The sequence below is a fragment of the Eubalaena glacialis genome, chromosome 9 (assembly GCF_028564815.1).
Source record: "Eubalaena glacialis isolate mEubGla1 chromosome 9, mEubGla1.1.hap2.+ XY, whole genome shotgun sequence".
NCBI lineage: Eukaryota > Metazoa > Chordata > Mammalia > Artiodactyla > Balaenidae > Eubalaena > Eubalaena glacialis.
Genome location: NC_083724.1, coordinates 56,833,597 through 56,856,394, shown reverse-complemented (window position 1 = coordinate 56,856,394; position 22,798 = coordinate 56,833,597). Strand labels below are relative to the sequence as shown.

General features: G+C 36.9%; 1 protein-coding gene across 3 annotated transcripts in view; it reads left to right on the top strand.

The window, feature by feature from the left end:
* The window catches only part of PLGRKT (plasminogen receptor with a C-terminal lysine), a 48,228-nt gene extending 26,080 nt beyond the window's left edge, over positions 1 to 22,148 (top strand). For all 3 annotated transcript variants that reach the window (XM_061199040.1, XM_061199042.1, XM_061199041.1), the window contains 3 exons: positions 17,394 to 17,524; positions 18,097 to 18,206; positions 21,594 to 22,148. In XM_061199040.1, the coding sequence (XP_061055023.1) occupies positions 17,394 to 17,524; positions 18,097 to 18,206; positions 21,594 to 21,715 (363 nt within the window). In that variant the 3' untranslated portion in view covers positions 21,716 to 22,148. The remainder of the gene's footprint in view (positions 1 to 17,393; positions 17,525 to 18,096; positions 18,207 to 21,593) is intronic.
* The last annotated feature ends 650 nt before the right edge of the window (positions 22,149 to 22,798 follow it).

The following is a 22,798-nucleotide window of genomic DNA, read 5'->3' as shown; positions in this document are numbered from 1 at the left end:
TACTTACTGTGAAGCTAGTTTCTCCACTTCATCTTCATAATGGCTTTAGATCACCTAGGAGAACACCATCTTATCCTGGAGTATGTGCCAGGATCTCTTTGCTCCAAGAGCCAGAAGCAAACTCCCATCACCTCCTGTTTTCTCCCTGGGCTCACTTCGAGTCACCCACTAATTTTCTATCTTTTTCAGAGAGCTTCCAGAGAGCAGCTCAGAGCAGAGATGATGGGCACATCTAGGACTAAGCAATCAGAGTTCTCCTCGATCAGTTTACCCTCTCTGCCCACCTCTCCGGGTTCTCTTTGATGACTCATGACTCAGGTGTTGTCAGAGGAAATTGAAAGTCTTCCTGAAGTCTTTTAATCACCCTCTCAAAGCACAGGTCATTTTACACAGAATGAGAAAGAAAACTGTCCCACTGACAGCTAGGAGCTGACCTGGCACTATCAGCTAGTCCATGGTGTTCTCCTATGGAACATAAGTAGTTTCACAGATCACCACCATCAGCCAACACCACTCTGTAATCATGTCAGGAAACAGACAAAGATATGAACATTGTCCAAACTGCAGAATGGCCAAGTATCCCCCCACCCTGACTAATATGAGTGCTACTGCATCTTTACTATTTACCACTTAGATCTGCTTGGTTCCTCTCACCTCGATAAGAAGACTTAAGATCTCCAATCATGGAATTACTCCCACTTCCTGGCAGCACCCTGTCCAAATGATCTTTGAACCTCCCCCAAATCACTTGACATAAGTCCATATGGTATAAATCTTTTTCTAATACCTTCTCACTGAGACTCCCCACAATTCCCCATAGTATGTGTCTTCTTTACTGCAACAAGTCCATGAACCCTACTTTTTTTGACTATAGGTATGTTCCTGGTATTCTTTAGCTGGAGGACATTGATATCACTATGATAATGTGATAAATGTCTACTGTTTATTTAGCGCTTACTATGTGCCAAGGTCTGTTCTAAGCTCTTTGTATATATTAATACCTGTAATCCTTGTTACACATCATGAAATGGGCATGATAATTAGTCCCATCTTGTTGATGAGGAAACTGAAGCACGGGGAGTTTGAATACGTGGTAGTCCTGTTTCCCTGAAGAAGGATATTCCCTCATGAGTTTGGGCAGTCTTTAAGCTACAGAATAGGCCAAGAAAACACTTCATTTCTCTATGATCTCTAGGACCGAGGTGACTGAAGGCTAGGCTAGTTCCCTAGGGCTGTTCCAAATGGGGAGAAGATCCTTTCCACTTGCCCATCTTAAGCCAAAACCTCAAGGGCCAAGGGGAAAGAGTAGAAGCGTGAGCTCATTTCTGAAGAACTTTTATTTTCTTCACTGCAAAACATGATCTCCTGCCCAGAACAATGATTTGATATATATAGGTTTTAATGTATATTCTCCATGATATTCTCCATATAGCCTATGATATTTGAACACTTACTATGTGACAGGCATAGTTTCAGATGTTTACTAGTCAACATAATTAATATCTCAGTCCTCATCACACTCAATTTCTCAGCAACTCTTGACACAATTGACCATTGATCACTCCCTCCTTGAAACACATTCTTCAGTTCCTTTCTGGGAAAACACACCTCTTAGTTCTCTTCCTACTTCCCTGACCACACCAGCTCAGTCCCCTTTGCCTCCTCTTCTCCCTGACTCCTGCATATTCCTGGAGTGGCCCTGGCTCAGATCACACTTGTCTTCTCTTCTCCATCTATACTCACTTCCTAGGGGAGCTCATCTAGTCTCATAATTTCAAATACCACCTATATAACTGATGACTTCAAATTTCTATTGCTAGCCCAGACTTTGGCTGTAACTACAGACTGCTGACTTGACATATCCATCTGGATATCCACAAACATTTTAAACTAACATATGCAAACCACAATTCCTCATTCTCACCCATTCTGACCCCATTCTTATCCATCAAATCTGCTCATCCTGCAGGCTTCTCCATCTCCATAAGTGGCACCACCATGCTGTGGTCAGGCTACAAACCTGGGATTGCCTCTTACTCTTCCCTTTTTCTCACATCCCTTTATCAAGTCCATCAGAAAATGATTTTCAGCTCTGAATTCTAAACACATACAGAATCCAACCACTTACCACCTTCACTGCTGTCACTCTACTCCAAACCCCCATCTTTTGCTTGGAATAGTGCTACAGCCTCCCAGCTGCTTTCGCAGTTTTTACACTTGCTCCCCTACAACTTCTTATTTTCTTGAAGTATATCATAGACACAGTGAAGTGCACAAATCTTGTGTGCAGAGCTCAATGAATTTCTACATACGTTTATACCCATATAATTACCATCCAGATCAATATATAGAATATTTCCAGCCCAGGAAGCTTCCTCCTGCCTCTCCCACTGCTAAAAGCAACCATTATCCAGACCTCTGCCTCCATAAATTAGTTTTGCCTTTGTAATGCTTCATATATATGGGATCATACAGTATGTACTCTTTTTCGTTTTTTTTTTTTTTAATTCATGTCTGTAAGATTTATCCACATTGTTAGTTGTAGCAGTAATTCATTCTTTTTCCGTGCTTTGTAGTATTCCATTATATGAATATACCATAATTTATGTATCCATCCTACTGTTGATGGATATTTAGATTGATTCCAGTTTGGGTCTATTATGAATATTGCTGCTATGAGTGGTAAACGTATGTGCTCATGTCTCTTGGGTACATCATATTCTTCAAAGTCAGACTGATCCATTAAAATGTCAAATCACACAGCTTCTTGCTCAAAGCCCTCCAGCAGCTTCCCATCTTCCTCACAATTTTTACTGAAGTTCCAGCAAAGGCCTACAAGACTTGTTCTCAAATACGGTCCACTTTTTAAAAGCATCAACACTGGAGCTTGTTAGAAATACAGAATCATGTGTCCCTCCTTGTCCTACTGAATCAGAATCTGCTTTTAATATATCCCCCAGGTGATTCACATGCATGTCTGAGAAGCTCTGCGCTTGGTGATCTATCCCTTTGCCATCACCTCTCTGACCTCATCATCTACCACTTTCCCCCTTGCTCATTCCTCTCTGGCTACACCGGTTACTTTGCTGTTCCTTAGACACCCCAGACATGCTCATCATTGAGAGGTTGTGTGAGCAGGACCTGGTCAGCAATTTCTTCTCCTGACCCAGTTGTCGGCTTACCACGTGACCTTAATTTCACAGTATGGTAGCTAACTTCTTTTTACCCATAAAGAATGAACCCAGAGTATAATTATAGGTGAAGGACATGGGAAGACTAAGATTAAGTAGTGGTGATGGGGGAAAGGGGAGAAACAGATGTCAGGAAAAAACATACATATATATGGGGATATATGTATATGTATAGCTGATTCACTTTGTTATAAAGCAGAAAGTAACACACTATTGTAAAGCAATTATACTCCAATAAAGCTGTTAAAAAAAAGGCAAAAAAAACCATATATAGCCATGCATGTATATATACATATATACATATATATATACATATATATATACATATATACATATATATATACATATATACATATATATATATACACACACATATATATATATATATATAATTAGGCTGAAAGATTTTTCCACATCAGAATATATAGCTGCATAGGATTAATGATGATGATGATAAGAACAGAACAAACAACTAGTTTTTATTAAGTATTGACTCAGCCTGAAAGTGGAATTGCTAGATCAAGGGGTAGGTGCATTTAAAATAGATGTTTCCAAATTCAACCATAGGGTTGTTTTATTTCTACATGCTATTCTCCTTAATAATGTAATCCTCAAGACAACCCCATGAGGTAGTTACTATTATTTTCTATATTTTACAGATGAAGAAACTGAGGTACAGAGAGATTAAGTGACTTGCCCAAGGACACAGTGTTAATAAGTGGTGGCATCAGACTCAAATGCAGGCAGTCTGATTGCAAGGCCCACACTCTTAACCCTTCACTGTGCCTCTCTCGTGTAACCATCACCACCATCCAACTCTAAGAACATTTTCATCTTTCCCAACTGAAACTCTGTACTCATCAAACACTAACTCTCCACTCCCCTCTCTCCCCAACCCCTGGCAACCATCATTCTACTTTCTGTCTCTATGAATTTGACTCCTATAGGTACCTCATATTAGTAGAATTATATAATATTTGTTATTTCATGATCTGCTTATTTCAACTGGCACAATGTCCTTGAGTTTCTTCCATGTTGGAGCATGTGTTAGAATTTTCTTCCTTTTTAAAGCTGAATAATATTCCATGTACATGTCACATTTTGTTTATTCATTCACCTGTTGGTGGCCATTTGGGTTGCTTCTACTTTTTGGGTATTGGGAATAATACTGCAGTGAACATGGGTGTGTAAGTGTCTACTCGAGTCCCTGCTTCCATTGCTTTTGGGTATACACCCAGAAGTGGAATTACTGGATCATATGGTAATCCTGTAATTTTTTTAAGGAATTGCCATGTCATTTTCCATAGCAGCTGCACCACTGTACATTCCCACCAGCAACATACAAGGGTTCCAGTTTTTCCATATCTTTGCCCCGGGCCAATACTTCTTACTTTCTGTTGTTGTTGTTCATAATAGCCATCCTAATAGGTGTGAATTTTTTTATTTTTCATGTATAAAATCTGTTAATCTTTTCCTTCATGTTTCCTGTTTTTCTTGGAAAGGTCTTTGACTTCCTAAGGTTATACAAGCAGTCTCCAAATTTTCCTTATAATATATTTATCACTTCATTTGGTACATTCAGGGCTTTGATTCACCTGGAATTAATTTTCTATTTGATTTAAGATAGGGAGTACTAACTGTCTTCTTCCAGACTGAAGAGTCAATGATGCAAGTGTCATTCCTGATAGTTCATGCCTTTCCCTTTCTACCACTCTGACTTTCCTGTGGCTCCCCCACCCCCCAACCCAGGGCCAATACTGAGCCACTGTTGTTTTTAATACTTCCTATCTTTGCTTGCTTATCAATGCTATCAAATTAGGCTTATTTTTTATTGCAAGAAAGTGAGTGTGAATAAACAGCCCATAATAAAAAATGTACCTCTTTCTTATGAAAATAAAACATTCAGGAGGATTATAAAAGAAAATCTTATGGCTGTTATCATTTGCCTTATATATTGAGGTGCCCCTATGTTGGGTGCATATATATTTACAACTGTTATATCTTCTTGGATTGATCCCTTGATCATTATGTAGTGTCTTTCTTTGTCTCTTGTAACAGCCTTTATTTTAAAGTCTGTTTTGTCTGATATGAGTATTGCTTCTCCAACTTTCTTTTGATTTCCATTTGCATGGAATACCTTTATCCATCCTCTCACTTTCAGTCTGTATGTGTCCCTAGATCTGAAGTGGGTCTCTTGTAGACAGCATATGTACCAGTCTTGCTTTTGTATCCATCCAGCCAGTCTGCGTCTTTTGGTTGGAGCGTTTAATCCATTTACATTTAAGGTAATTATTGATATGTATGTTCTTACTGTCATCTTTTTAATTGTTTTGGATTTGTTTTTGTAGGTCTTTTTTCTTCCCTTCCTCTTTTGTTCCCTTCTTTTGTGATTTGATGACTATCTTTAGTGTTGTGTTTCAGTTGCTTTTTCTTTTTTGTTGTGTATCTATTGTAGATTTTTGGTTTGTGGTTACCATGAGGTTTTGATATAGCAGTCTATATATATACAAGATTGTTTTAAGTTGCTGTTCTTTTAATATCAAATGCATTTCCAATATCCTGCATTTGTGCTCTCCTCTTCTCACTATTGCTCCTATTGATATCATATTTGTGTGTGGATGATTTCCTACCTTTACTGTATGTTTGTCTTTACTGGTGAGCTTTCCAATTCATAAGTTTCTTGTTTTCTAGTTGTGGCCTTTTATTTTTTGCCTTGAGAAGTTCCTTTAGCATTTGTTGTAAATCTGGTTTGGTGGTGCTGAATTCTCTCAGCTTTTGCTTGTCTGTAAAGCTTTTGATTTCTCAGTCTAATCTGAATGAGACCCTTGCTGGGTAGAGTATTCTAGGTTGTACGTTTTTCCCTTTCATCACCTTAAATATATTGTTCCACTCCCTTCTGGCCTATAGAGTTTCTGCTGAAAAATCAGCTGATAACCTTATGGGGATTCCCTTGTATGTTATTTGTTGCTTTTCCCTTGTGGCTTTTAATATTTTCTCTTTGTCTTTAATTTTTGTCAATTTGATTAATATGTGTCTCAGAAATATAGATCATGGAACAGGATAGAAAGCTCAGAAATAAACCCATGCACCTATGGTCAATTAATCTACGACAAAGGAGTCAAGAATATACAATGGAGAAAAGACAGTCTCTTCAATAAGTAGTGCTGAGAAAACTAGACAGCTACATGTAAAAAGAATGAAATTAGAACATTCTCTAACACCATACACAAAGATAAACTCAAAATGGATTAAAGACCTAAATGTAAGACTGGATACTACAAAACTCTTACAGGAAAATATAGGCAGAACATTCTTTGACATAAATTACAGAAATATCTTTTTTGATCCACTTCCTAGAGTAATGAAAATAAAAACAAAAATAAACAAATGGGACCTAATTAAACTTAAAAGCTTTTGCACAGCAAAGGAAACCATAAACAAAATGAAGAAACAACCCACAGAATGGGAGAAAATATTTGCAAACGATGTGACTGACAAGGGATTAATCTCCAAAATATACAAACAGCTCATGCAGCTCAATATCAAAATAACAACTCAGTCAAAAAATGGGCAGGTCTAAAGAGGCATTTCTCCAAAGAAGACATACAGATGGCCAAAAAGCACATGAAAAGATGCACTACATCGCTAATTATTAGAGAAATGCAAATCAAAACTACAGAATGGCCATCATCAAAAAGTCTACAAACAATAAATGCTGGAGAGGGTGTGGAGAACAGGGAACCCTCTTGCACTGTTGGTGAGAATGTAAATTGGTACAGCCACTGTGGAGAACAGTATGGAGGTTCCTTAAAAAACTAAAAATAGAGCTACCATATTATCCAGCAATCCCACTCCTGGGCATATATTCAAAAAGATACATGCACCCCAATATTCATTGTAGCACTATTTACAATAGTCAAGACATTGAAGCGACCTAAATGTCCCTCAACAGAGGAATGGATAAAGAAGATGTGGTACATATATACAATGGAATATTACTCAGCCATAAAAAAGAATGAAATAATGCCATTAACAGCAACATGGATGGACCTAGAGAAGTAAGACAGAGAAAGACAAATATCATATGATATTTGTCCATTTGTATGTGGAATCTAAAAAAATGATACAAACAGACTCATTTACAAAACAGAAACAGACCCACAAACTTAGAAAACAAACTTATAGTTACCAAAGGGGAAAGGTGGTGAGGAGGGATGAATTAGGAGTTTGGGATTAACATATATACACTACTATATATAAAATAGATAATCAACAAGGACCTGTTGTATAGCACAGGGACGTCAACTCAATATTCTGTAATAACTTAAATGGGAAAAGAATCTGAAAAAATATATATATATGACACTGAATCATTTTGCTGTACATCTGAAACTAACACAACATTGTAAATCAATTATACTCCAAAATAAAATAAAAATTTAAAAAAGAAACCACTAAAAAAAAATTTGTTTACAAAAAGCCTGTGTGAAAACGTTTATAGCACAAAAAAATCTTATGACATAAAACTCTAATTACATTTATGTTTATTTCTCAGTTTGACTTCTCTCTCCCTATCTGTGGCTATTTAGTTTAGGTTTTTATTTAGCATTGTATTTGAAAAGAAATGAGTGTCACTACAGGGATTAAACAGCAGCAAATCTAAGACTTATTGGTCATGACTGGGTCAGGCTCACCTTTCTGCAGAACTCTGAGATCCATACAAATCAGAACAGGACAACATGTAAAAATAACATGTTTTTCCATTTCAGGAATTAATGATTATTTTCTTATAATAGTGAGATGATATTTTATTTTTAAATTGCATGTGAACATGAATTGTCAGAAGTATCTTTTCCCAGAAATGGGTAACTAAATAATGAATTCTTTCTACAATCTACTTTTGTTTTCATATTGAAATCAGGTTTAAATAAATTTCTAATTTAAAGGCTTGCCTAAAATTAATTAGAATTGGAAATGACTTGCCCCACAAATTCTTCCCATTAACAATTATTATATCACTAGGTTAACCTTCTGGTGTTAACTGGATTCTGATTTTAGCTGCTATATAAATGTATTTTCCTCTAAATAAAAGAATCTCTAGATTAACAGCCATCTAAGCTGAGCTCCCAAAATAGCTTGCAAAACTGGTGATGAGCCGACATTTGAGCAATGTTTTAAAGTAAGATAGATCAGCTCAACCCACCCTTTTAACCAAAAATTTGCTGTGGTATATTTTGCACCTCTTTAGGGCAAATAAGGTCTAATACCCAGGGAGGGTGATATGAGTATTAGGGATAGGAATGCTTGAAGAGAAAATAGAAACATTTACAGAGAAAAAACAATATTCCTCCCTGCCTCCTGACATTGCAAGGAAAATTTTGGTGGTGTGTTTTAGTATGAAAATAGAAAATGTATGGAATATAAAGCTTAAAACTATTTATGAAAAGGACTATATATATAATGCTAAACAGTTTTTTCTTCCCTCTTTGATAAATATAAAGGTGGAATATATTATTATAAAATGATTTATAAAGTCTTTGCATCTGAATAGAGTTATTCCTTACCAAGTGGCTCAGATGTTTCTGAACAGTTCTTGAGAGCGGAACATGAAAAACCTCGTTAAGACACAGGAATAATTGTGTGGTCAGGCAGCTATATCACCACAAAGCATCATCATTTTTGTTAATGATTTAAAATAAATGCATGCTGTTACTTACTGATGCTGAAAGGCTACTCTGTCCCACTTCTATTTTTAAAAAATCTTTATTGAGTAATTCACATACTATAAAACTGTAGGGGTACACATTGTACGGGTACAATTCAATGATTTTTAGTATTTTTATAGAGTTGTACAACCATCACCATAATCCAGTTTTAGAACATTTCCATCACCCCCAAAAGTTCACTTGTGCTCAAGTATAGTAAATCTTTGATCCCAACTCCAGACCCAGGAAATCATTAATCTACTTTTTGTCTCCATAGATTTGCCTTTTCTGGACATTTCACAGAAGTGGAATCATACAATTTGTGGTCTTTTGTGTCTGGCTCCTTTCCTTAGCATAATATTTTTGGGGTTCATCCATGTTGTGGGATGTTTCTCCTCCAAGGGACTTTTCGAATCAGTTTGTCAAGCAAAGTTTTAAAAAATTCCTGTCAACCAGGTGGAAAGTCCTTTGTTCAACAATGCTTTTAATCCCTCTTATTTCTTGCTTTGGCTTCCTCCATCTTCTGAAGCATTTTAGAAGAATTATTTTATATTACTTATGAATGTAAGAAAAGCACATCAAAGTACAGAAATACTTTTTATTGGATTAAAAAAAACCCTCTAGTTTTGGGGATTCCATGGATACTGAAATGTAGGGTCAGAAGCACACGTAACTCATTGAGAAGATAGAAGTGAAACTAAAGAATATTCTACATGGTCACAGTTGTATTCACTGGGGTTTAGTTTTGTCTTTTTGTTTTATTTTGTTTTACTTCTCTTTTGCCTTGGCTTGTATTCTGAAAATAAGTACTTTATTAATTTCCTGGCTATTATTATAAAAGGTGTTAAGTAGTATTACTAAGAAGTAAAAGAAACACCCAGGATGTACGAGAGCTACAGGCACTGGCAAGTTACTTAATCATTCTTACCACCAGTTTTCTCATCTGGAAAAATGGGATATTAGTGACACCTGCCAAACAGACTGTTATAAAGAGTAAATGACTCAATAACCATTAGCCTTTAAGGATACTATGTTCATTTCTGTGGAAACTTTGTCTTTTTCTCCTGAAATGTATTTTTACCTCCCTAGGCTTCAAGATTTACAGAAATGTATTTCTGATTGACACTATGTAGACTGCTGCTGCTTTTCCCATACAAGCCTGCTCTCCCTCAACAACTACAGGCATGTTAAAACAAAGATGCTCTAATTCCTTTTTAGTCTCATAAAAAAAAAAACAAATCCCACCAGGAAGGTACTGTTATTATCCCCAGTTTACAGATGAGAAAACAGGCTGTTTAGACATGCTGTGACTCACCTAAGGTCACAAGGCCAGGAAGAGTCAGATAGAGCCACATGTGGAAAACTGCAGGAAGTCCAGCTGACCAAAGCTGGGAAGGGCTACACTAGAAAATGAGGTGGGGCACAGATCTGGTCCAGAGGGCTCAGAAAGCTGAGTAGAGCATTTATACATGATGTGGCAGAAAAGAGAAGTTTTAGAAGTTTTTGAGCAGGGGAATGACAGGAGCAGAACTTTTTATTATATTTAATTTAAAATATTTTAAAATAATCTTGCAATCTTATGTCTATTTTCGAGGCAAATAATAGCAGCTAACTTTTACTGAATCTTTATTAAAGCTCTGCTCTAAGACCTTAACATGTATTTGCTCATTTAATCCTTACAACAACCCTTTAAGGTAGGCATTGTCATTTGCCCCATTTTACAGATGAGAAAACTGAGGCACAGAGAGATATAAGAACTTGCCAGAAGCTACACAGCTTGCAAGAGCCAGGCTTCAATTTCAGGCAGTCTGGCTCCAGTGTCCATAGTATTAACTTCTGGGCCACAGTGCTTTTTAGTTAATAGATCTATACCACAGGCTAGACATATAAGGATAACATGGGGCCACTGCAGTACCCAAAGTCTAAGGTGATAGGGATTTGGATTTCAGGGGAGGCAGCAAGAATGGAGAAAAGGGGAGATTTCAGAGGAAAAGCTGGTGGTAGAATTTCTGGACTAACTAGATACGTGGGGGGTTAAGAAGAAGAGTGAGTTGAAGATGGAAACCAAAGTTTTCATTCCTCTGGGAGAATCATGGAGCCTCTGAGGAGTACAAGGAGCTGGCAGGGGGGCTGGTCTGGAGGAACTAACAGTCACAGTGCAGGGAGTGCTGAATTCAGTGTAGTACCAGGAACACAAGTCAGCCAACTGCAGCTGGCAGCATTGCTCAGTGAGTGGATGGGGCTCCGGATAGAGATGTGGGCATCTTCAGCAAAGAGAAACTTTGAAGTCAGGAAAACAGGTGAACTGTCCTAGAAAGAGAGAGCAAAGATAGTGAAGGAAAAAGGCTCTAAGTCTAGGTAACCATTGGGACAGGAGACAAGAGGAGAAAGCAAGACAGAGGGGCTAACATTCCAATGCCTGCAGTGCAAAACTCCCTTTCAAATATGCCATCTTCTTTAGGAGAGCATCCCTGTAAGGTAACTATGTTGCTCCTAGAGATAGAGAAAATTGGAGTCAAGACATTTAGGGGGCTTGTGCACAATCACATAGCAAGTTAGTGACAGAACTAGAATTTGAACCCAGTCCAAGTGACTCCAATGTCTGTCTCTTTCTATGAGCAAAAAGCTGTGGAAAGATGAACGTGCCTAGTCTGGGTGAGGATTGCTGGCTGTGTTCTAGGGGAAGACTGGCAGGACATGAAGCCCAAGAGGTAAATTGGAATAGGATTTTTAAAGGCCATGTCTTGTCTAGGAATTAAAGAACCAGTAAAATTTTTTAAGCAGGAAAGTAACATGAGATTGCTTTTGAGATAGGAATAGAAATGTAAATAAATATAGAGAGAGCCATATAAAAGATGGATTGGAGGGAGAAGAAACTAGGATAGAGACAGATTGGTGGTAATATAGTGCTTTTGTTGATGGGTAATGATGCTCTGAGCTGGAGCAGGAACAGCAGGAAGAAGGCTGGATTTAAGAGGTGTGCAGAGACATTTAGGTAAGACTTGGCTGTCTCTCTCCCCGTGGAGATGCTCAGAAGACAGTTGGAAACACAATCTACCACTGAAAAGAGCTCCAGGGTAGAGATTTAGAATTCAGACGTCATCAGCAAGAAGTGGTAGTTGGATCCTGGAAAGTGATAATATCACCAGGAGCTGAGAAGACCAAGAGGAGATGGCTGAGAAAAAAATTCTAGGGGAAAGTAAACAAATAGAGGATTTGAAGGACCTTCTCTGGAGAAGGTTCTAGTACCTCTATGTTTTTAGGAGTTGCCTTTCCCCTTTGTATTTCATTTATGGAAGGGGAGCAGGTCTTGACTTTTCAGAACTTCCTTAGCTTCCTGTTCTGCCCTCACCTTGAGCACAGACACTAGTTTCCTTATAGAGCCACGGGCTGGCCTTGTTCTCTCCCAGGGCCCTTGGTCTGAGCCCCAAACCCACGCTTGCGCAACAGCGTAGGAGAGGCCACATCTCAAGAAATGTTTAGAAATCAAGTCTGCGGGCCGTGGTCATTATTTGGATGTGGTGGTTGCCCCCAGTTCTCTGAGAAGTTAGATATGACAATGAGGAGGAGGTCACAAGAGCCTTAGGAGGCTCACATTCAGAGAGTGCTGGTCACTGAAATCACTATAGGGATGGGGGCATAAAATCAGAGACAGTGTGTAGAGAGGCTCTTTTAAGGGGAATTAAACAGAGTAATTCAGGTCAGCCTGTACCCCGGTAAATTTAGAGCTCATTACGCAGTGTCTTTTTAAAATTCTTGTATTAATTATAATAGAAGGCCAAAGGCTTTTCAGATGATCTGTAACGACATACCCTGCCTGCTTTACTCCCATTTTCCTCACTGACTTGATTATTGCCAGTGTACTGAGAGTAGACTGCAAGGTTGGGCCTTGGAACAGGCAGGCCTGGGTTTGAATCCTAGATCTGCCATTTGATAACTGAGGCCACAGGGAAAATCAATCGAACTCTGATCCTCAGTTTCCTCAACTGTAAACTGAGTCAATACATCCTCTGCTCAGCTTCCATTCCATCCAACTCCCTTATGGAGTGCCTGCCAGTACAACAGAGGCTGGAAAGCCAAAGGCAGATTTCTCAGACTCTTGCAGCTGGGTTTCACATCTGACATGGTTCTGCCAACTAGGCACACCTGAAGGAAACCTGGGAGGTGGACATGGGCAGTATAAAGCTTCTAGAAGATGTTGGATCTTCTTGTAATCACTGTAGTGGAGCTGACTGACATTTGGGAATGTGGAGGTGGAATTTCAGTATTTGGTTCTAAGCATCTATGACAGAAGGCAGTAGCTGTGGGGTTCCCATAAGAGAGTCCCCTGTTCTGGCTGAGCATTTCTCCCTGCTATGTTATTCCTGATAGTATAGAACACAAACTAACTTCCATGGCTCCCCTAGGAATTCTTAACCTGCCAAATACCTTGCAATAATTCCCATTCTGTTTAAATTACTAATTGGAGTGGATTCCATTATCTTCAACTCATAGACCAGCCTCATAGGGTTTTGCAGGCAAGTCAATATATGTAAATTAAGTACAGTGCTTAGCACCTGGTGAGCCACATTATTATTCCTATCAGTGTATCAGCTGCCACAATAAAGTAGAAGTAAGCATCTTACAATATCTTAATGATTTTCTAATTTTATTTTTGAAGCATATTTTGTTTCTAAGATTTTTTGTTCTAAGTATTATAGAATAGAGGTCTTAGCTTTGTGCACAGCTAGGATTGACATAGAGGAACATTAATTATCAAAGTAAGAAATATGTACTCTTTAAAATGAGGAAATCCAGGATAAAAGAAAATACGCTTATTATTGTTTTTTACTTAAGTTCTGGAATTGTCTTCAACTTCAGTTAATAGCATTTATAATGTACCAGACACTGTTAGGAGCTATGTCTTTAAAGAATTTTAGATAACGGACGAGAACGTCATTGATCTTTCGTTCTTTCCCAGGCTCTACTCATCTTGTCAGCATCTTCTGATCTTGCTGGAGAAAGTCCATATATTTTAGAATCCATAAGTAATATAAAGGGCTTTTGCCAAACTGGAATTCTTAGTTTTTACATAGGGTGACCTTATTGTTTACAAACATCTGAGAGTAAGAGTGGATTTAATTGTGTTGTAATCTTTATTGGAAGGTATGTAACAAGATGCTGTAACCAAAGCTTTTAAGCTTCTGAATAATACTTCAATTATTTTATTTTCAATTATTTTCATAACTCATTGATTAAACAGTGGACTTATTTTTTAAAAGCTTCAATTTGTTATTCATTTCCCGTTCCAGATTCTTCCCAAACTACTTACTGGATGTTGAACATTTAAAATATCTGTAGAGCAAGTTAAAGTTAAATGCCACTTGTCACAGCTTTCATTATGGTTGCTTTATTTTAATGATCTTTATGGTTTGTTTACCTGAAATTCTGATTTTGCTTTTAGTTTAGAAGGTATCAATAATGTCTCTGTTAATTTTAAAAAGGCATAGACAAATATAAAATATTAATTTCTGATAAAAACAAAACCTCTTTTGTGACAAAACGTGCAGAATAGCTTTTTGGCATTGTCCAGTTAAGCAAATAAAAAGACAACTTTTCTATTACATGTGAATATATTATGCATAAATTAAAAGACTGTTGGAAACTAAAAACACAGAAGTATACGGATTTTTTTCAAGGTTGGCCTAATTATTTCTCAAAAATAGGAAAGGCTCTAATTAATAAAAAATTAAAACTACAATAAGGATAATTTATAGGACAATGTCGTTGCCTTTTTTGTGCTGTGAAAATATTTTATGTGTCCACATGAAATTTAATCATTTTAAGATTGTATTAAAGGGAAACGTATTAAATGGTCTGTGGATCTTTACATAGTTGCCCCTTCTGAGACTCAAAAGATTGACAAATTACTGAGGTCACTAATTTTGTGGCTGCCCTTAATATTTTTTAAACAAAGAGTTTGAAGAGTTAAAATACACAAGAAAGAGTGGATGTAACAGTTTTATGAAGGTGGTCAGAATGTGGTTTCTACTATGAACAATAATTTTTTTTTTTAAAGAAACGCTATGATGATTTTTTAAATTAATTCATCTATTATTTACTTTTGGCTGCGTTGGGTCTTTGCTGCTGCGCGCGGCTTTCTCTAGTTGCAGCGAGTGGGGGCTACTCTTGGTTGCGGTGCGCGGGCTTCGCATTGCGGTGGCTTCTCTTGTTGCAGAGCACGGGCTCTAGGTGTGTGGGCTTCAGTAGTTGTGGCACGCGGGCTCAGTAGTTGTGGCTCACGGGCTCTAGAGCGCAGGCTCAGTAGTTGTGGCACACGGGCTTAGTTGCTCTGCGGCATGTGGGATCTTCCCGGACCTGGGATCGAACCCATGTCCCCTGCATTGGCAGGCGGATTCTTAACCACTGCGCCACCAGGAAAGTCCCTGAACAGTAATTTTTAATAAGCTAGCTCCCTTTTATTATATTCTCTTTAAAATTAATTGTGGCTCTGTAATTGTTAAACTAGTACCAGCTAAGCCTGTAAAATCATCTTACTCTGAAGTCATAATGAGAAACATTTTAATTTCAAATTGTCCTATAAAGCAGTATCAAAAGTAACAGATAGGAAAATAATTATTATAAAAAGGTGTAAAATTCTTTTAAAATAGGATAAAGAATTTTATATTTATGATTTGGGTTAAAGACTGTTACAGAAACTTACTGTACATGTTCTCTTTTGCTCTTGTTATTAGTGTCAATATTTGGGGAAGAAGGGTGAAAATGAATGTATATTTAGTTAAAAAATGCCTATTACTGATAAATTAATAACTACATTAATGTAATTATCCCTTTATGGCTATTGAAAAAGTTTGGTGATAAAATTTACTAATTAATTTGAATTTTAAAATGTATTTGGACCTAGACCTGTGACTTTAAACACAATTTTATAAAGTATGTGGTAATTAATAAAGTTTTAATTGATAATTATCATTATAGCTCAATGATGTCCTTCATCAGGATTTTTTGCCCATGAAAGAGAGGGTCTGCATGGATTTTTTTTCAACTCTAGACTTAGTTTATTGAAGATATACAGTCTTGCTGATTTTCACAATTTCTCTATGATATATGGAGATGATTGCTTCTATTCTTATTGGTAGAGAGTAGAGACCTAGAATATAAGATTTGTTTATAACCATTTTAAAAAATAAACTTAAATTTTAGAATAGTTTCAGATTTATAGATAAGTAAAGTTAGGGTATTCAGAGTTTTTGAATATCCTTAGTTTTTACCCAAGTGTCTATTATTGGGTTCTTGGGCCCTAGGCTTTGGTGACTCTCTGGTAAGCCACATGCTTTCAATTATCAGCTACCTTCTATGACCCTCTCCAGGTTGACCTGGGAACCTTGCAGACTTTATCCACAACGCTTGGCAGCTGAGGGAGACTGGGGTGGCCTCTCTCAGGCCTTCTATAAGCCTAGATCTGCTCTGCAACCATTTCTGCTTTACTTTAGATGCCCCTTCCCAGAATTCTTGACAGGAGGCAGAACTACAAGTGCTCTCTGTCTGAGGATTCTCAAACTCGAAATCCATCACATCCCCTGGGGCTTCAACCCCCAGGAGGGGTCACGGAGCCAAGCCCCATCTTTGTTCATAAAATCTCATTCTCCTCTTCCAGTCCCTTCCCACAGGAGAAAGAAGGCATGGAAGGAAAATTGAGTCACATTATTACTCATTCCTCTCACACTATGGTTTATATGCTTGCTATCCTCTAGGCTTTGCTAATGATACACAGTGCCAAGATTTGAGAATTTAAAAAGAGCTCTTTTCTCTCTCAAGAATCTAACTCTTTCAAAATAATGGGCTTGGGCTTTCAGACTGTTGCTTCTCCTATGTATTTTCTAAAAATCCATTCAGAAATTCGGTCTCCTGTGTTCTGGGCTGTATCTGCTTTCTGTTCTAAGGCAGTGAAAGGCACTGACTAAAGTGGTGAAGGACTTGAGGCAACAAGAAAAATGTGGCAAAGAAAAATCTCTATTGATGTCTGAAAATAATACCCCTCTACCATCATATTATGATGCAATATGGACCCAATACTTCAAATGAATTTCAGTGTGGAGCTGGATGGTTTTGGAAGACAAAATGATTTCAGTGCAAATGGTAATTAAGGCCAATAAAGTGTTTCTGTATTTAAAGGCACATAGATATTTTTCTCACATTTCATATAGTAAGCTGAACATATATTTTGGGCTTGGATAAATGTTCCAGACTGCATGCATACAAGAGCTGAAGAAGAATATCATACTTATTCCATATATATTCCAGATTTCACTGCCAAGGTTACAGTTGGGGATAGCAGTCCAGAGGGACTTTAGTCAAAGTCTCTTGAGATTAAAAAAAGAAAAAACATGAGTTAAAGCTATTGAAGAAAGAAAATCCACTAGAAAAGCAAATTATTAACTCTGTGCTCGGATTCAAAAGATGAATAACCACACTTTGTCTTTTGTTTTGTCCTCAGCTGGAAAGGCAGCTAATGATGCAGAATGAAATGAGAGAAAGACAAATGGCTATGCAGATTGCTTGGTCTCGGGAATTCCTCAAATATTTTGGAACTTTTTTTGGCATTGCAGCCGTGTCTTTAACAGCTGGGTATATTTGCTACTTACTTTAAAATTTTCTTCTACTTCTTTTTGTCTCTGCCATGATCATATTATTAAGTTGGCCAAGATAGGACTTTGATCCAAATAGTACACGTATAGGCAAACAAAGTAACCCTGATAGCTTAGTCCTTGGCGGTAACTCTGTAGAACCAGGACAGTAATAGTTAATTCTTCCTTTAGTTTCTTAGATTTCTTCTGTACTTTTCTCCATTTTATAAGTAAGAGAGAGGACTGACTTTGCACCAAGACAGAAGGAAGTCTCTACAAATTCATCTCCACAGTCCCTAAGGGATAGATATCAATACTTAAATATTTTTAAAATGAGTAATCTGAGCCTCAACATCAAATAAAGATGAACAAATCATAGACCCTACCCAAGAACTGCAGAATCTGCTGAGGGATTATGGGTAAGCAAATCCTATTTCCATAGAAGAATTAAGTAACTTCTGAAATGGAGGATATTCTTCCCAAAAGCGGATAACTTTTTTCCTTTCATCAAGTACAGAGATATTTATTTACAGGTTATTCCTTGATATTCATTCCTTTTTGTTCTTGAATCAGAGCAATTAAAAAGAAGAAGCCTGCCTTCCTCTTCCCTATCGTTCCATTAGGCTTTGTCCTTACCTACCAGTATGACATGGGCTACGGGACCCTTATACAAAGAATGAAAGGTAAGTCTTTGATAAACCAGAGTCTCAATTTCTGATACATTTTCTGGTTCCAGGATCCACTCCTCACACCCCCTTGACTTATGAAAATTCTGACAAGACTCTCCCTGAGCTACCAATGACCGATATTTCTACCCCCTCTCACATAGTGGTATGCTGGAGTCACCTCATACCAGCTCACAAGAACCAACTGTCAAATGTTTAGGAATTTTGTAAGCTGGTTGTTAAATACAGTCATTATTAAAAATTAAATTACATAAACTAACACAACATTGTAAATCAGCTATACTCCAATAAAATTTTTTAAAAAATTAAATTATATAAACTTAAAATTAAATAAATTACAGAAAATACATAATATTAAATTATATTTAAAACAATAATAAATAATCAGAACTTAGTTTCTAATTATTTTACAAATATCTGTACTCTTAAGTTATGTATATCTATTCTTTTAAGTTATGTATATCTACTGTATCTGTATGGTGAAAATGCAGATACAATATATAGACATAATAAAATACAGATACAACTCTGACTTCAGTGACATCCCATTGGTATGTCAGCTTGAAGGTGGTCATGGTGGGAGTATTTACACCATGGAAATCTACAAATACCAAATCAAGGCTTGACTTACTATTTTGTTGATTGTCTAGATCAGGGGTTGACAAACTATGATCTGCAGGCTGGCCACCTATTTCTGAATATAGTTTTACTGGAACACAGACATACCCATTCATTTCTGCTTTTTCATTTCCATGACAGTGCCGAGTCACTGCAACAGATATGTAAGTCCCCACAAGCCTAAAATATTTAGTATCTGGCCCTTTAAGAAAGTCTGCCAACCCGTGGTCTAGACTTAAGAAAATGATGAAGAAAATGTTAATAATGTGTATTAGTCTTAAAAGTGTGTTGTGTCCATATCCGTTATGTTGTGAATAGCATAAAAAAATTCAAGAAATGTCCTAATATTTGAAAACTGTTATCTGATTCAACAAAGTCCACAATATTCTCAAACAACTAAAGTTCCAACATATGTCACTGTTTCACTTTTGTCCTACTCATTAACGTAAATGAAAACACCAACCATCATTCATGTTGAAATTATACTTTCTCATCAACTGCTTAGGCGAGCTATGGATAAAAGAGTTCAGCAAAATCAATAAAAACATTCTTTGAGGATCAATTTGCTATATGGAATTTATGATAAAGGGTACTGTACATGTTATTATTATTTATAAATTGTATGCTACATATATTTCATATATGTAGAATTTATAATAAACTTATGTACATAATAAACTTATGTACATTTGTTTTTGTTCTGGAAAGCTGATTGTTAAATTTTCACCAGTACTGTGCTGCTCTCACTGAACTCTGGCTTTTATTGCCCTAGAAAATAGCCCTGCTGCCACAGATGCCATTCCTGTCCCAAGAAGACAGAGTTTCCCATTAGTCTAGGATATCCATGTCTTCCAAATTCCCACCACTACACACCTCTCATGAGGATCCCTATTTCCCTACTCCTCAAGCCTTCAACCCAGAGCATGCTGGAAACAGTGCTTTCCCAAGCCTTCATTTTTGCCATCCTGTTCTCTCCTGGGCTGTAGGCCCATCACTATCCCTGAGGCTCTGTGGGGACTGGTTTAGTATGGGAAAGGAGAAGGTGCAGGTATTGGGAGTAGGCAGTAGAACATTTCATTCACAAACTTAGGGATATGGAGGGATGATATGTTCTTAAAAATTCCCCTTTGAAAATAGAAGTACATTTTCCACATAGAAACTATGTGAAAATGTCCTTTGGGGTCAGACATTATTGGTATCATAGTTCAGCTATATTGTGGGCTAAACTGTTTTGTTGATGGCCTAGAAATTTATTTATAGCATATATTACTGTGGGAAAATGTATTCTGAGTTCTAAAACACTGATCTACAAGTTAACTTTTGGAGTATAATTCCATTTTAAGCTGGAAACTAACTGTACAAAACTGATTTACTTATGTTAAAACTCATTTCAATAACCTGCTCAGGTTCATGTTACTCATCTGCTTAAGAATTCATTAGTCTGAGCTCAACTATGTCTCACTGTTTATAAGAACATTAGAGTTCTCAGTCCCTCATAAAAGTTAGTATGTAGTATTAAGAAATCTCAACTCTATTATACAGCATGCACTTGAACGTATTACTAATGGAGAGCAAATTTATTTTCTAGGAATATTTTGATTGTATAATTGGGAAGTAATTTTATTACAGGTCCATCAGAGTCTATAGAATATAAAAATTTAACTTCCAAGGCATGTTGTGGAAATTTCCTGTTTAAAAAAAAAAAAAACTTTAGAATCCACCAGGAAACTTACCATATTAAAAAGTTTAGTTTATAATATATAGCCCTGTTAACTAGAGATGACCCCAAGCTATATACTTCCTGTTTAATTGACTTTATTATCAGCCATTCTGTAAACACATACTAAGAATCTGCCATATGGAAGGCACTCTCCCATGGAAACATCTAGTCTGTCATCAACAGCCTGCCCGATTACATACAATTTTATAATGATTTTTACTTAGTATTTAAGACTGAGAAAAAAAAATGTTTGCAGATTGTTGGAATGCTGTGATAATTTGCAAATTGTAGCCTGCCCTGTTGGGTTTGGAGTATAAATTAATTGTGCATTAAAAGAGGAATATTTCAAGAAAACAACTGCCTTTATTCCCAAGGAAAGTTTATGGAATGTCAACAATATATATTATAGTTTTTCAAAATTTCGCTAGTCTTCAACAATAAAAGTTGGCAAATGTCACTGTGCCCAAGAAATTACTAGCTATTATTTAAGAGGAATTGTTTATAAAAATGTGTATATGTGTATGGATATATGTATATATGGACTAAAGAACATTTAATATTATTTGGGGTATTTATAAGTAGTTTCAAGTCAAAGATTAGCTTTCCTGAAAAATTAGAGTTTTTTAGTAAACTTTATTTTCTTCTCACGTCACTTATGATATAATAAGGGGCAACAAGAAGAACTATATGGGGTTTCACCACCCTAAACCCCTCCTAACACAACTAATAGTTATCATCCTGACTTTCCTTCAAGGAAAAAAAATATTACTTGGTATTCTTTCTCTTCTACATTTTAAAATGCTGTCTTCTGTCAAACAAAGTCTCTGGCATCTGATTTATCTCATTATGAATCTTCAGGATTCATTAATGTGTTTCCTTTGGGAGGTCACTTCACTGGGGACAGTGGGTGAAACATTTAACTGTGAGATCTGGGGGCATGCCTCCACACAGTGTTACAGCATGTCACTGGAACACAACAAGTAGGTCTTCTCACAAAATGCTGATGACCCCTTTGTCACCTTGCACATTTCTGTACTTTATTTAAGGTGAAGCCGAGAACATACTGGAAACAGAAAAGAGTAAGTTGCAGCTGCCAAAAGGAATGATCACTTTTGAAAACCTTGAAAAAGCAAGAAGGGAACAGAGTAAATTCTTCATAGACAAATGAAATCATGTTTACCCACCAAATCTCAAAATACAGAATTGTTGACTTGAATCATGGCCTTTACAATTTTTTAAATGCTTGAGATTTTGATATAATGGTTTTTATTTTAAAATAATAAAATTTAAGATGAACTTTATTATTTTAAAATAAAATGTATAACATTCAACACAAAATCATGGAGGTACTCTAAATAACTTTCAGATTTCCTCTATATGTGTGTGTATCACAAACATCTAAATGTAAAATTAATAAACTATATTATTTTGAATTTCTGGAAGCAAAAGTTCTGTTGTTCTCATTTCTCTGTTGCACACACTTGCCCCATCACATTAATCTCCCACAGATACTGCTTTTATTTGGATTTTTCAATTGTGTCCTGTCTCCACATGATAGAAAACAACTAATATTAATGATTAACATGTATATTGCACTTGCTATGGCCATTGTCTGATTGTTTTGCACATATTCTTGTAATTATCCCAACAATCCCATGAGGCAGGCATCATTTTTTTTTAAATAAATTTATTTTATTTGTTTATTTATTTTTAGGTGCATTGGGTCTTCATTGCTGTGCACGGACTTTCTCTAGTTGCGGCGAGCGGGGGCTACTCTTCGTTGCGGTGCATGGGCTTCTCATTGCAGTGGCTTCTCTTGTTGCGGAGCACGGGCTCTAGGCGCGCAGGCTTCAGTAGTTGTGGCACGCGGGCTCAGTAGTTTTGGCTTGCGGGCTCTAGAGCGCAGGCTCAGTAGTTGTCGTGTACGGGCTTAGTTGCTCTGCGGCATGTGGGATCTTCCTGGACCCGTGACCCCTGCATTGGCGGATTCTTAACCACTGCACCACCAGGGAAGCCCCCATCATTTTTATAGATGTGGAAACTGTGGCATAAAGAGATTGAATTGCTTGCCTAAGGTCATACACAGACAGAACTGGGACATAACTCTAAATGGTTTGGCTCCAGTGTCTATACTCTAAAAGGTCTTGAAAAAGTTATGCCTTAATGCATTCTTGACATGAAAAGACAATTGTGAAAGACAAAAGGTAAAAACATTCAAATAATGACTCGGCACAGTTTCTAGAGAGGTGGG